Here is a 14,916-nt window from a genome sequence, read left to right on the forward strand (position 1 = left end):
AAAAAACTTCTTAATAGACTTTAATTCCATTGTATCTCTGACTAAATTTACTACTGAGAAGAGCAAAAAAGGTTTACCTTCTGGTTCAAAGAACACATCGGATGCAAGAATAATGTCTTGTGGTGGTAGAGCCAGAAGATCCCGAGATACATGACCCCATGTGAGTCCCACAACATGCACCTGAGGCAGGTTATTCATTTGGCAGCTTTGCCGACAGATCTCTAGACAGTGAGGCAGCTCTGCACTGTCTGACAGTATTACTTCAGCACCACATTTTGCAGCCATGATTCCTGGAAGGCTCACTCCAGCTCCAATCTAATGACAAAGTTAAAGGTTTTGCTTAGAACTGCAAAGAATTAATGGATCTTGGCAAATGATTTCTCATTTCATGCTTGCATTGGTCAATGTGTAAAGATGGTTTGCCATATCTATAAAACATGCCATAATTTAACACTGCTTTACTATGTGGAGCTTCCTCCAAATTTGTCATGGCAGTTCTAATTGGGTCAAAGGAGTTACAGTCGTTTCTGCATTTTAAAGGGCCCTCAATTCTGCAACTGACAGTTAAACCTTAAACGGGTTTGAACTGTGAGGGTCTGTGATCTATAAGGAGCTAATATAAACGACACCAGGTCTCTAAAATCTCAGTGGGTGATGTGGATGCACAACCAGCCATTCAGTTGTTACTACCAATTATAAATAGCTTTCATGTGGCTAAAACCTGACAGGTCTGCAACGTGACTTTCTTAAGTTTAACGGGATTTTCCAGTTGGGTCTTGAGAGCAGCAAGGAGCTTAAACATACTAAGGAATAATACCAAGGGGTGCCTTCATAAATATTACTATTCATATCAGTTGAAACACATGCTTCCTGTTTGAGGATGGGCATAGAGATTCCCGACCTTTACCCAATTGCTGACAATCATCACTACTTTGGGCCAGAAGTAAGCACCAAATGCCTTCATTTCATTTACATGGTTTTGCAAAAGTTAAGAGGTGTTCTTAAGCTTCTGTATTTAGTCTTTGGGTTTAAGCATAGTATTTCTGCTGTAAGCCTTAAGCAGTCGAGCCAGATGGAGTGGTGAGAAAGAGCATGGGATACATTTTAAAACTAAAAGGCTAGACAGTAAATACTAGTGTTTGTGGACCACATATGGTCTCTGGTGCATACTTTCTTTTTAAACACTTAAAAACAGTCTTAGCTCACCTGCCTCACAAGCTGGCCAGATCATCCCTGACTTAAAAATATCTAACAAAACCCAATAACCAGCGTATAGACTTAAACTGGAAAATAATCTAGGATTTTCGCAAACCTCAAGGGCACTTGTACCTCTAAGACAGCCTTTCCTGGCAGAGATCCTCTGTGAAACCACAGGTACTGGGCCAGGACCACAGCACAGGGCCAAACATACATTCCATATTGAAGATGCAGGACCTGAAAAGAATTTTTTTGTATGCCATAAATAACTCATGCTGGAAGTCAGAATATTTATACAGGGCTTCCCTGGTGGTGCAGTGGTTAAGAATCCGCCTGCCAGGGCAGGGGACACGGGTTCAAGCCCTGTCCCAGGAAGATCCCACATGCTGTGGAGCAACTAAGCCTGTGCACCACAACTACTGAGCCTGTGTGCTGCAACTACTGAAGCCCACAAGCCTAGAGTCCGTGCTCCACAACAAGAAGTCACCGCAATGAGAAGCCCGAGCACCGCAACAAAGAGTAGCCCCCACTTGCCGCAACTAGAGAAAGCCCGCACGCAGCAATGACAACCCAATGCCAGAAATAAATGTTTTTTAAAAAAGAATATTTATACAACTACTGAGCGCTTGGCCCTGGCATCCATTACAAAAACAACAGTTCCCTCTCTCCAGTTTGCATCCTATGGTGGGGGGAGGGTCGGGATATAAAATTGCAATACCATGTGATAAGCATTCTTCATACCTTCATTTACTCAACAAGAGTTTATCCAGGGCCTGAGTGGCTTAGTGGCTGTTATAGGCTGAGGATGTAACTCTCTTGGAATATGAACTACATACACATATATTTATCTCCTACTGGGGAGAGACAAGCAACAAGTAAGCAAGTGGATATTTTTGGTTGCAACAAGCACAATACAACAGGGTAATGGGAGAGAAATGGGAGTGGGCAGTGACCACAAGGTGTCTCCTCAAGATAGGGAGAGAGAATGATTCAGGCAAAGGCCCTGAAGCAGGAACTGAAAAGCCTCTCGCTGGGCACACAGAGCCCTGGCAGTGTGGGCCCGAGGGCTGGAGGCAGGGCTGCGTAGTACAAGCACAGGTCAGAGGGAAGGCAGAGGCCAGACTTGTGAGGTCTTGTAGGGCACCGGAAGCTTTGCTTTTATTTAAGTGCAGTGAGAAGATACTGGAGGGTTTTAAGCACAGGCATAACCTGGTAATGCTAAGGAGGAACAGTGGGGTTCTAGGATGACATCCTAGAAGAGGTTTGACTAAGAGCTGAATCCCGCAGTTAGGAAGGTAGCCAACTTACAAAGCCTTTGGGGAGGCACTGAATGATGAGAGCATGGTATTTAGGGAGGCAGGGTAACATAGCTCAGGACTCTGGAATGAGCCTGCCTGAATTCCAACTTGAGATCTATAATTTACTAGCTGTGTGACCTCACTCAAGTTATTTAACCTCTGTGCTTCAGTTTCCTCAACTGCAAAATACTATCTTCATAGAAAGGTTAGGAAGATTCAATGAAAACTACCTAGTGCAAAGTAAGTATACAAAGTTAGTGATTGCTAAACTGCAAAATCGCAAGACTTTGTTTGCTAGAGCAAAGGGTGCCCCTCCTGGGGAGGTAGGAAAGGAGGCTGAAGAGGTAAAAATATCAAAGGTGAAGGAACTGAAGGTCTGAACCTAATCATTCAATACACTCAACAAAAATATTGGTGCCTAAAATACGCTAGGCATGATTAAAATGCCTGCCCTGGTGGATTTTACCCAGGAGTACAATGAAGGATTTCTGACCTGAGGAGTGAGTTATGCAGATTTAGGTGTTAAAAAAAAAAAAAAGTGTATCTGTTTTCACAAGGCGTATCTTCACCCACTCCCTAAATTTGGGAAGAAATCCAAAGGAGGTCAGGAGGGCTTTCCTGGCAGTCCAGTGGTTAAGACTCCACACTTCCACTGCAAGGGGCACGGGTTGGATCCTTGGTCAGGGAACTAAGATCCCATACACCGCGTGGCGCGGCAAAAAAAAATCCAAAGGGGTATTTCAACGTGCAGGCATTTAGAAACTGCCAGAAATGGGTTCCACTCCTCCTTTTAAGCTGTTTCTCATATTTAAACTGCTACTGCCAATACCTACACCACCAGGTGCTGTTATACATGAAAAGATGCTCAACATCACTAATCATTAGAGAAATGCAAATCAAAACTACGAGGTATCACTTCACACTGGTCAGAATGGCCATCATCAAAAAATCTACAAACAATAAATGCTGGAGAGGGTGTGGACAAAAGGGAACCCTCTTGCACTGTTGGTGGGAATGTAAATTGATACAGCCACTATGGAGAACAATATGGAGGTTCCTTAAAACACTAAAAATAGAACTACCATAGGACCCAGCAATCCCACTACTGGGCATATACATACCCTGAGAAAACCATAATTCAAAGAGTCATGTACCACAATGTTCATTGCAGCACTATTTACAATAGCCAGGAAGCAACCTAAGTGTCCATCGACAGATGAATGGATAAAGAAAATGTAGCACATATATACAATGGAATATTACTCAGCCATAAAAAGAAATGAAATTTAGTTATTTGTAGTGAGGTGGATGGACCTAGAATCTGTCATACAGAGTGAAGTAAGTCAGAAAGAGAAAAACAAATACCTTATGCTAACACATATATATGGAATCTAAAAAAAAAAAAAAAAAGAAAAAGGTTCTGATGAACCTAGGGGCAGGACAGGAATAAAGCCACAGATGTAGAGAATGGACTTGAGGACACGGGGAGGGGTAAGCGTAAGCTGGGACGAAGCGAAAGAATAGCATTGTCATATATACACTACCAAATGTAAAATAGATAGCTAGTGGGAAGCAGCCGCATAGCACACGGAGATCAGCTCTGTGCTTTGCGACCACCTAGAGGGGTGGGAAAAGGAGGGTGGGAGGGAGACTCAAGAGGAGGGGATATGGGGATATACGTATGCATATAGCTGATTCACTTTGTTATACAGCAGAAGCTAACACAACATTGTAAAACAATTATACTCCAACAAAGATGTTAAAAAAAAATGAAATACTGCAATGTGAAAGTGCTTTGAAAAACTGGAGGTATATAAAATATAATTGCTCTTGAGAGAGTTCGGGGGCAGCCATGAGCTGAAAGGAAGCAATGCCAGCCTGATAAACTTTATTTGGTTAGTGAGGGCTGGAAATCCCTTCCCCTCCCCCCCAGAAACTGAATTAAGAAGCCCTTCAACAAGATCAAAAAAATATTAGGTGTCAAGAATGCCACTTTTCTGGCAAGAAATATTAGGTATGGAAAGGCCTCCTTCCTAGCAGGGTCTTCAAATTTCTTACTGAAAGACATTTAATCTGCCAAACGTCTTCATACCAAACCGTTTCGCTCTGTGGTCCACCCTAAGGCGGGAAGCCGCGGACCCCCCTCCCTATAGCCCCTGGTCGGCTGAGAACCGCTCCAGCCCCACTGCGCTTCCCGGCGAGTGCCTCCGCACGCACCTGCGGGACGCAGACTTCCAGCACGGCCCCCTCAGCTCCCAAGCCCGGCTCCTCCGAGAACCGAAAACGCTTGGCCCGGACCACATGCCCTCGGAGGCCACGCTCGGTCGGAGGGGAGTCGGTGGCCCCCGGGCAGGCCGGGAGCAGGGGAGTGCGCCGGGTCGCCAGGCTGCCAAGCTGCACGCGCGGGTGCTCTCAGACCGGCTAGGGCCGTCTCCCGGCGCCACGTCGGGTCGCTACTACCCGACGGCAAAAGGGGGTAAGCACACCTCGGGCGACGAAATGGCCACGTGGCGAGAACAGACCCGAAACCCGGGCAACGACACACAGTGCAGGAGGCCCCGGCTGTGAGCCGGACGGAAACCTGCCACGAAGGAACTGCTGGCTGCCGGAAGTGACGCGAACCGCAAGGGGGTGCGGGAGAGGCGGGGCCGCAGCGAGGTGGTGCCTCGACCATCTTGACCTTCCCAACATGGCGGAGACCCGGCGTGTGTGAGGGCGGACCCCAGAGGCTCGGAGGCCAATAGCTTATCGCAAGAGGCCGTGGGGGGCGGAGAAGACGGCCGACGCAGGCCCAACCCGAGGCTCGGGAGGTGGTTAGGGAGTGAATTTTCTGGAAGGCGACTTTAAAGGCGCCGGGCTGGAGGGAAGGACGTTTTGGTGCCGCCGCCGCCGCCCGGGTCGGGGAGGGGGACGCACTGGTGGCAGGAAGCGAGCTGCGCCGGGGTCGTCGCGGAACCAGCTGGTGACCCTGCAGAATGAACCACAAGAGCAAGAAGCGGATCCGCGAGGCCAAGCGGAGTGCGCGGCCGGAGCTGAAGGACTCGCTGGACTGGATCCGGCACAACTACTACGAGAGCTTCTCGCTGAACCCGGCGGCCGTGGCGGTGAGCGGGCCGCGATCGCGGGCCGGGCGGGGCACGGGCATCCCCGGGAGCTGCGCACCTCTACCGGGGCCGGGGTCCGCGCCCAGCACGGCCCCTGGAGTTACGATGGGCTCGCCCGCACCCCCGCGGAGGTCGGGGTCATCGGGGCCCAGATCCCAGGGTGGGCCTCCTTCTATGCGCCGCAAACGCGCCTGCCGAGGCAGCTGGAGTTCCACGCCCCTGATGCCCTTCACGACGCCTGTCACCCCTGCATCCCTTTGGGCGGCGGGGCCCTTGGGACCCTGGCTGTCAAAAGCCACGAGTGGAAGACGCGAAGCCCCCCTTCCCTGATGGCGCTGGGTGCGCAGTGCCCGAACGCACGCAGGTCCTTTTCCCCTCCCTAAGAGGAGCCGGAAATAGAATCTGGCTCCTTGGGTATGTGATTGCTAATTGGCCTTGGGGGACACCCTTAACTGCCGCCGGACTTTTTTTTTTTTCCTTTAATGCGATAGGTCTTTTCTGATTCCCTCAGGACAATGTGGAAAGGGCAGACGCCTTACAGTTGTCGGTGGGTGAATTTGTGGAACGTTACGAAAGACCATACAAGCCCGTGGTTCTGCTGAATGCCCAAGAGGGCTGGTCTGCGCAGGAGAAATGGACTCTGGAGCGCCTCAAAAGGAAATACCGGAACCAAAAATTCAAGTGTGGTGAGGATAACGACGGCTATTCCGTGAAGATGAAGATGAAATACTACATCGAGTACATGGAGAGCACCCGAGATGACAGCCCCCTTTACATCTTTGACAGCAGCTATGGGGAGCACCCCAAAAGAAGGAAACTTTTGGAAGACTACAAGGTGCCGAAGTTCTTCACCGATGACCTTTTCCAATATGCGGGGGAGAAGCGCAGGCCCCCTTACAGGTAAATGCTGGGCAGTGATGTGGTTATAATCTTGTCTACAGCAGCAGGGGCAGCTGAGCGCAGTCAGCTAATCTATTTCCAAAACAGTGAGTGGTTCTCTCTTGGCTGCACATGGCACTTACTTAGAGGGCTTCTGGTGCCTGCCCAGGGCCTCCTGCCTGGGCATCAGGATTTCTGAAAGCTCCCCAGGTGATTCAAACGTGCAACCAAAGTTGAACCAGTGATCTCTAAGGGACGTTTTTATAGTTCAAGTCCAGCAGTAAGACATGTCGGTGATTTTTCCTTTTTTTGTTAGGGGTCAGTCCATGCACAATTCCCTCAGCATTTGTGTGTGCCAGAATTTGTGTAGTCTTTGAAATAATGATAACATGTTTGTGTAAAATTAAAGCTTCTTTTGTGGTGTGTATGTGTGGTTAAATTACACTTCACATCTTGGATGTTTCCATCCTTTAGGTGGTTTGTGATGGGGCCACCACGCTCTGGAACCGGAATTCACATCGACCCTCTGGGAACCAGTGCCTGGAATGCCTTAGTCCAGGGCCACAAGCGCTGGTGCCTGTTCCCTACCAGCACGCCCAGGGAACTCATCAAGGTGACCCGAGAAGAAGGAGGGAACCAGCAAGATGAAGCTATTACTTGGTTTAATATCATCTATCCCCGGACTCAGCTTCCAACCTGGCCACCCGAATTCAAACCCCTGGAAATCTTACAAAAACCAGGAGAGACTGTCTTTGTACCAGGTACAGATGAACTGAAAGTACATTCTTTGATTTCAGTAATTTGTAATTTTGGAACAAAACTATGTAGGGAGAGCCAAAGAAATCCCTCTGCACGCTGACTCTGGGTGAACTGACTGGTTCCCGCCTCTGACCGTGATGTGTTGCTGTGTGGTCACGTGCTCAGGGGGCTGCTGTCCACGTTTCTTGTAACCTGAATGTATAATGACTATTGATAAACTTCCTGTATGTAGAGAGCCTATTCGTTTTTATTCCTAGTAGATACTTAGTGTCTTTGTTTATTGAATATGTTCAGTGACTTGTGCTTATTTCTAGAAATGGGGTTTTTGATCAGTGTAGCACTGGGTGGATTGAGTCAGGAAATAGTGACTTAAGAGCCAAGAGGCAGGAAATCCTACACCTGAAAACTACACTTTGTTTTGATAGGTTGAGTGTTGGAAGTAAGGGTGTTTAAGATGGGCATCCTCCATCTAGAAACTGAAGAACTTGCTGCCTTTACAGTTTTGGTCACAGCTTTGGATTAACAGGGTTTGACACATTTATTCTGTAAAAGGGCCAGAGAACAGATATTTTAGGCACTGCGGGCTGGATAGTCTGTGTTGTAACTGCTCAGCTCTGCCCAAGTGGCAGGAAAGCAGCCATGTACAATCCATAAATGAACAGGTGCAGCCACGCTCCAGTAAAACTTTATACAAACAGGTCGTTGGTGAGTCCTGCCCTCAGGAGGAGCATTTGCCTCGCTGGGTCCTGTGTCTCTAAAGCTGTCCCTTGTGGACAGGAATCGCCAGGTTCTGAAGTCTGTGTTATTTGTTATGTGAAGTTTATGTCATGGAGCGACTGTGTAGAACCAATCCTGTTTAACTGTTTACTTGTTGGATTTCAGGAGGCTGGTGGCACGTTGTCCTCAACCTTGACACCACCATTGCCATTACCCAGAATTTTGCCAGCAGCACCAACTTCCCTGTTGTCTGGCACAAGACGGTAAGAGGGAGACCAAAGTTATCGAGGAAATGGTATAGGTGAGAGACTTTTTCTTATTTTTGCTTTGTTCCAACTTCTACCCCAGAGATAAAATGGAAAGAGTCCACTGATGCCATAACATGCGCTGATTTTAGACAGGCCTGGGAAAAGCTGGGGCCGCAAAACCTCACGGGTAGAGGAGAGTGGGTCCAAGGTCAGGGCTAGTCCTCAGGATATTTGTCAGCCTTGAGGTGACAGGGTAAGACTGCATGTTTGATTGAAGCCAGTCAGTCAAAACATGGTCATAATTGGGATTGTTCCTCGTTTTCTATTTTGTTTTCGTTTTTGTTTTTGTGTTTTGTTTCCCAAAGCTAGCACTAGCAAAGGAAGCCATTTTGTTTGGGTTTTATTTTGGTTATTTCTTTTTCTTACCGCAAAGCATTATTCCCATTTGAACTTATGACCTTCAGTTCTTGTGAGCGAGGTGACTGCCCTGGAGACTTAGCTCCTCTGTTTATCCACAGAACAGATACAGCACGGGCAGCGGCAGTGCAAGCCACCCCCAGCCACCCCGTGCCACTGTGTCCCAACCCTGACCTGGAGGGACCAGCTCTCGGGGTAAGAGAGGGATTCTGGCTTGTTCAGTGCTCAGCCTCCCTGCTGAGAGGGCCAGCAAGGGTGGTGGCTTTGTTCTCCCCAGACTCTCGGGCATCCGAGGCCCACTGACTCTGTCCAGCAGGCTGCTGCGTGCTGCCACTTGGTCATGCTGAAGGCCGTCCTGAACAGCAGGTCTTTTGTCCCTGGCTGCAGTGGCCGCCAGAATAGGTTCCAAAGGGGAGGGCTGCCTGCTGCCCCGACAGTCCCATTCAGCTTCATCTTCCAGTGAGGGGGGACCCTCTCTGTTGCTTGATACTTCTTGTCTCTTACAAACCAATGTCACCAAGCCCAGCTCCCATCATTAAGTACTGTGCTGTGGAAAGGAGAGGTTAAAAAACAGCAGCTAGGAAAGGTTCAGGGAAAACTACGAGCGAGAGAGATTGTTTCTCCCGAGGGGAGAACTAAGACTAACTCAAGGAAGATTTGCCTCACGTCTCAGCAGCACGTCTGTCTCGTCTGCACAGTGGGTAGCAAGTTGTGTGTGGCTAGTTTTCCTTTCAGGAAAGCCTGAGCAGCCTGGGGGGTTTCGTCCCCAGCCTGTGGATCCGCGTGTCCTCACCGCTGTACAGGCGCGTCTAGGAGAGACAGGGCTCAGCTCTGAGTCTGGGGTACTGCGTGAGGGCGTCGCTGCCTGTCCCAGCACTGAGGACCCGGGTCTTGTCTCTCAGGATCTTGAGGCAGGAGCACCCTGAGTTGGCAGTGCTGGCTGACTCCGTCGACCTGCAGGAGTCCACGGGGATCGCCTCCGACAGCTCCAGCGACTCGTCCAGCTCCTCCAGCTCCAGCTCATCTGACTCGGACTCAGAGGTGAGTCCGTGCTCGCGGCCCAGGCCTCCGGGACCGGTCGCCCTGAAAACCAGCTGTGACTTTCCCGCCTCCTACCCGGGAGGGAGGACGATGGGAACGTGTTCCTCTTTCTTCCAAGAACTACAGCTGCCCACATTCTTGCTATGGGGTGAATTTTGCCCATTTTATAGCTTTGCGCATATTAGCGAATCGTTACAATAATCTCTAGAGGTGAGAGGAGTGTCTGGGGATTCTGTAAATGACCCGGGATCACACAGCTAGCGGACAGTGGTGTCGGGATTCAACCTCCAAGAATTCTCCAAACTCAAAGCCCACATTAGGAATCTACCCCGTGGATAGTAAATTATAAGCCTAGAAACTCAGCAAATTCAGTCACTTTGTTTAAGCTAACACAACACTGGGTAAGAGCATCTGTGCTTTTAGCAGATGAAATGCCTGTCTCATGGCTGTGATCCACTGATCTGCCTCCTCTTTGGAGGAGGCCACGTGTTTTATGAGTGTTGAGTGCTGTGCGGTGAAATTCCACGATGCCATCGCAAAGTGCTGGCTCTCACACAGTCTTAGAGGGGGATCTTGATTTCAAACAAACAACCCTTCTGTTAGAGAACACTGGGGGGACCCTTGGGGTCTGAGGAGACGGATATCCCAACTGTGTCCTAAATGGCCCTTTTGCCTCAGGGAGGAGCGGACAGTATCGTGCCGTCTCCTGAGGGCAGAGGTTCGTTTAGCGAAGAACTGGGCTGCATCCGACCGAACCCCTGTTTTTCTCCTCCCGTGTCCAGTGTGAGTCCGGCTCTGAAGGCGAGGGGACGATGCACCGCAGGAAGAAGAGGAGGACGTGCAGCGCAGTGGGAAACGGGGACACCACCTCCCAGGACGACTGTGTGAGCAAAGAGCGCAGCTCCTCCAGGTGACTGCGCGTGGCTGTCGTCTGTGTGCAAGGACGTGCCTGCAGCCTGCGGCGGGGCCCTGGGGGGCAGCCTTGTGGATCCTGCAGACCCGGGAGGGCCAGCGAAAGCCAGAGAATGAGGATGCTCTGGGAATGGGAGTCCAGTCACTTAGCATTTGCCACAGTAGCTTTTTTCTCCGCTACCGATGCAAGTGAACGTGGCTTGTTTTATGCATAAGGGCGAGAATCTACGTGGATGGTGCCAAGGGAACCCTTTACATTATTTAATAATAAAAGTTAAATTCATTTTATATCTTGGAAATATTTTTCCTGGAGAATACCAGAATCTCCCCCTGTTGCTCTTCTTGTCATGATTTTGGGAGGAGATGGTGATTCCGCTGGTGGGTGCCCTTGATGGGGAAGTGATAGTTACCGCAGTAAAGGAAGAGAATGCTGAGAAGTTACCCCATATCTTCTGAAGAGCCTGAGGCGTGGCCTCCTGCTTATTCTCCCAGTTTACCACTGCTTCTTTGAGTGCTTGCAAATTCCTTATAAAATCTTAATCATGTCTCCAATGGGTTTTTGTTTTTGTTTTAAACCCTATAGGATCTAAATAAATTAAAACTTGAGATAAAAATCCATAAGCTAATCTTTTTTTTTTTTTTTTTTTTGCGGTACGCGGGCCTCTCACTGCTGTGGCCTCTCCCACTGCGGAGCACAGGCTCCGGACGCGCAGGCTCAGCGGCCATGGCTCACGCGCCCAGCCGCTCCGCGGCATGTGGGATCTTCCCGGACCGGGGCACGAACCTGTGTCCCCTGCATCGGCAGGCAGACTCTCAACCACTGCGCCACCAGGGAAGCCCCATAAGCTAATCTTTTGGCAAGCACCTGCTCTGGTGCTGGGCACACGACAGGCTCCCACTGAAGTTTGCTGACTCTGCGTGCATCCAGGGTCTTTAAACCCCAGAACCCTGTCGTCCATGTGCTGCTAGTTGAAGTGTCAACTACGGGTAGCATTAAGAGGTGAGGTTTTGGACTTCCCTGGTGGTCCAGTGGTTAAGACTCCGAGCTTCCAATGCAGGGGGCACGAGTTCGATCCCTGGTTGGGGAAGTTCCGCATGCCGCCCAGCAAGGCCCACAAAAAAAAAAAAAAAAAAAAAAAAAGTGAGGTTTCAAAGAAGATAGTGAAATACTGAAGCCTGTGGGATTCTGTCTGACGTCCCTGACTGCTGCAGCTGACGTTCCTGTTATGTTCTTTGTATCTCCAAGCAGCCTAGCGCTTGCTTAAACGTGATGAACAGGACCTACGTTCCTTTCTGTCATCTTTTCCTCATTCTCTGGGGTCTGACTGGAATTCCGTGGGGGAAATTCGGGTGTCTCATTAATCAAGTGGATTTATCAGACTAGATTGTGCATTTCTCAACACAAATTGTCCTTTTCCCAGGCATACTTAGATTTCTCTTCTTGCTTTTTTAAGTTTTTTCTATATTGTAGACTTATATCTGCCCTTGGGGTGTGACTTTGTAAGAAAAGTTTTTAGAGAAAGCCCTGCCATTACATCAACCTGGGGTCCTGGGGGTCCTGCTTTTAACACGTCCTTCCAGCTTTGCCGAAGCTGTGCTGTCTACGTGCTGATTACAGGCAGTTGTACTTTCCTTGGCAGGATTAGGGACACTTGTGGAGGCCGTGCTCACCCCTGAGCAGAAGTTCTCCCTGAAGTGGCTCCCACGTGAGCTGTTGGCAGCCACCCAACTCAGTTTTCCTGCCTTCTGCTCCTACCTTCTCCTTTGTCTTCTTTGAATTTGGATAATCCTCTCTGGCCCAAGCTCCTGTCTCCGGTCAAATGCTGTTTTTTTCTGCTTACTGAGACTAGATTGTCAAGAAGTTAAAAAACTCCGCATGCTTAGTGAAGCACCGAAGGCCTCCGTGATGTCAGGCGAGAAGGTGCTGTGCTTCTCCTTTAAAACCAAGCTGGTCGACCGCAAGGCTGGAGGGTTTTGGTCCTTTGAATGCCTGTTGCATCTGTTGCCTCGCTGGTGTTGGTGAGGGACTCCAGCTGTCCACGTGGCCGGCTGCACGCAAGCAGAGACGCCGAGAGGGGTGAGCGGTGAGTTCTGTGTGAAGCAATTACGTGTAAGAAGGACCACGAGTGTGCCGCCTTCCTGTATGCCGTCGTCCGTCCAGAAACGCATTCGGTGGCAGTAACCCGGCCACTCACCACTGCCTAGTGCTATCTTGGGATTCATTGCTTTTTCTCCACAATGAGAGAGGCTGTTAGAGTCCAGGGATAATTTTGTCATCACAGAACTTAAATTATAAACAGGGCCAAGTTCTTAAAGATGTGTCGCCATCATTCCCACCACGTGATCCATGAGTCAGAAGCTCTCTCTCTGTAAGAGGGTTCATGATAGTGTCCCCACTTCTTGGACCTGCAGACATTAGGTGGGGATCGTGTTACCTGCTGGGAATAAATGCTGAGGTGGTACCTCTGGCCTTTGGGATCTGTTTAGGCTTCTAACTAACTCTGGTAGGCACTGCCCAGTGGGTTCCATCTCCTGCCCTGTCAGTTAACCTGCTTGCCTTCATCTGTCCCTAAATTCACCCTAAGAGGGGGTTGTTGAGGGCGTGCCCCCGTGAAAAGCATTTTCTGGGCTGGAATGAGGAAGGGAAGGGCACCAGCAGCTTGGAGCCAAGGAGCTTCACTGGTGCAGAGGTGTGTGGGCAGGTGGCTGGAGTTGTATGGTGTTGTCTCTCAAAATCCTCCCTTCAGGGCTTCCCTGGTGGCGCAGTGGTTGAGAGTCCACCTGCCGATGGAGGGGGCGCGGGTTTGTGCCCCGGTCCGGGAAGATCCCACATGCCGCGGAGCGGCTGGGCCCGTGAGCCATGGCCGCTGAGCCTGCGCGTCTGGGGCCTGTGCTCCGCAATGGGAGAGGCCACAACAGTGAGAGGCTCGCGTACCGCAAAAAAAAAAAAAAAAAAAAAAATCCTCCCTTCAAGCGGGTATGATCAGGGGAACCCTGGTCGCTTCTTTGCCACATGTTCCATGTTTGATAGACCAGTTATCACTTCCTGACTCTCTGGGTCGGTCGTGTGGCTTTTACTCTAGAAGGCTGGTCCCCTATTTTGTCTTCGTCCAGTTTTCTGCATTCTGAAATGCCAACCAAAACACGCGTCTGGGTTGGATGGACCGTCTGCTCATTTTCTAGCATCGCTCTACCTGCCACTCCCCCTCCCTGGCCCTCTGGCTCCAGTGTCTGTGGTTGTGAGCAGATCCAAACCCTGAGAGATTTTATTCATATTTGAATGGCATTCCTCCTCGTTTTTAAAAAGCTTTTCTTGACATCTTCAAAATAGTTTTTTCCTTTTCCCAGTGTTGCTACCGGGCTGTCACACTTACTCCCTTTCCTCTAAAATCCATACCAACTGCGCCTCCCTCCACTTCAGTTTAAACGATGAAACCACCAAACAGGCTTCTTGCCACCAGGGGGCGTGGTGGGATGCATTTGCAGCAGGAGGGATGGTAAAGTGGAAGTTTGGTTTGAGAGACTAAGCCACCCAGTTTTACTTCCCCAGATGCCAAAAGTGATTCCTGTTTGAAAAACAATACCCAGATATAAGGGATCCAGCCCGTCTGACAGGCCCGCAGTCACCGCTCCTGAAAGTGCCTGGGTAGCACGGATTACGTTTGGGTCTCGCCACCCCACACGAATGACTGTGGGACACTCTTTCGTTGGCTTAGCCAGGCCAGAGATTCAGCAGCCCCCCTTTTGCTGTCACTGTGGGCCAGGCAAACACACCATGTGGAAGCAGAGCAGGGCCGAGGTGGGGAAACAAAGCAGTGGAGTGTGGCTGGGTGATCACGGTGAGGTAGGAAGCAGGAACCAAGGGTCCATCTGTTCTAAAGTTAACCTTTCTACCCACCTGGCATGAGCTACTCCTTTGAGTGGTGTCAAGGATGGTAAGGAGAAAGATACAACATTAAACTATTTTAAGAGATTATTTTCTGAGACGACAGCAGATCTTAAAACCAACAAGCTGGGTCCTGGAAGAAAGGATCTGGACTAATAACTACTGTAGAGGAGGAGTGGGATGGGCGAGACAAGAGCGGGGGACCCAGGACTTCAGGAGGGCTCTGGGTCTTTGGGGATGAGGGAGGTACCAAAGGCTTTGCTGTCCGCCCGAGCTGGCCAGTGCTGCACACAGACGCCTCTGGGGTCAATAGTGCTGTTGTGTTGAGGGTGATGCCTTTGAGGGGAGAGCCACCAAAAGCAGCGACATTACTCACGTTTTGCTCACGCTTGCAGATGCCCATTTGTTAATTATTAAAACAGTCAACAAGTGTTTCAGCACCAGACACTGTTCTAGGT

The 14,916-nt window shown here is 49.8% G+C and overlaps 2 protein-coding genes across 6 annotated transcripts in view; one reads left to right on the forward strand and one right to left on the reverse strand.

The window, feature by feature from the left end:
* The window catches only part of METTL23 (methyltransferase 23, arginine), a 5,807-nt gene extending 732 nt beyond the window's left edge, over window positions 1–5,075 (reverse strand). The window contains exons 1-3 of one of the 2 annotated variants that reach the window (XM_082604727.1): window positions 4,713–5,075; window positions 1,330–1,434; window positions 78–315 (exon numbers count right to left, since the gene is read on the reverse strand). In XM_082604727.1, the coding sequence (XP_082460853.1) occupies window positions 78–315; window positions 1,330–1,413 (322 nt within the window). In that variant the 5' untranslated portion in view covers window positions 1,414–1,434; window positions 4,713–5,075. The remainder of the gene's footprint in view (window positions 1–77; window positions 316–1,329; window positions 1,435–4,712) is intronic. The other variant, XM_082604728.1, reaches the window with a different exon arrangement.
* Window positions 5,076–5,224: 149 nt separating this feature from the next.
* JMJD6 (jumonji domain containing 6, arginine demethylase and lysine hydroxylase) lies at window positions 5,225–13,329 on the forward strand. 4 transcript variants are annotated; one of them, XM_082604720.1, is made up of 7 exons: window positions 5,225–5,599; window positions 6,111–6,499; window positions 6,953–7,239; window positions 8,120–8,217; window positions 8,726–8,814; window positions 9,522–9,660; window positions 10,443–10,860. In XM_082604720.1, exons 1-7 carry the CDS (start codon window positions 5,471–5,473, stop codon window positions 10,572–10,574), a joined length of 1,263 nt encoding a protein of 420 aa, XP_082460846.1. In that variant the 5' UTR covers window positions 5,225–5,470; the 3' UTR covers window positions 10,575–10,860. The 4 variants fall into 4 exon arrangements, 3 of the variants coding, with proteins under 3 accessions (XP_082460846.1, XP_082460844.1, XP_082460845.1); XR_014291955.1 differs by having other exon boundaries at window positions 5,262–5,599; window positions 8,120–8,255; window positions 8,721–8,814; window positions 10,443–10,560; XM_082604718.1 differs by lacking the exon at window positions 8,726–8,814 and adding an exon at window positions 12,213–13,329 and having other exon boundaries at window positions 5,264–5,599; window positions 8,120–8,255; window positions 10,443–10,570.
* The last annotated feature ends 1,587 nt before the right edge of the window (window positions 13,330–14,916 follow it).

The sequence above is a fragment of the Mesoplodon mirus genome (assembly GCF_964341445.2).
Source record: "Mesoplodon mirus genome assembly, chromosome: 18".
Classification (NCBI taxonomy): Eukaryota; Metazoa; Chordata; class Mammalia; order Artiodactyla; family Ziphiidae; genus Mesoplodon; species Mesoplodon mirus.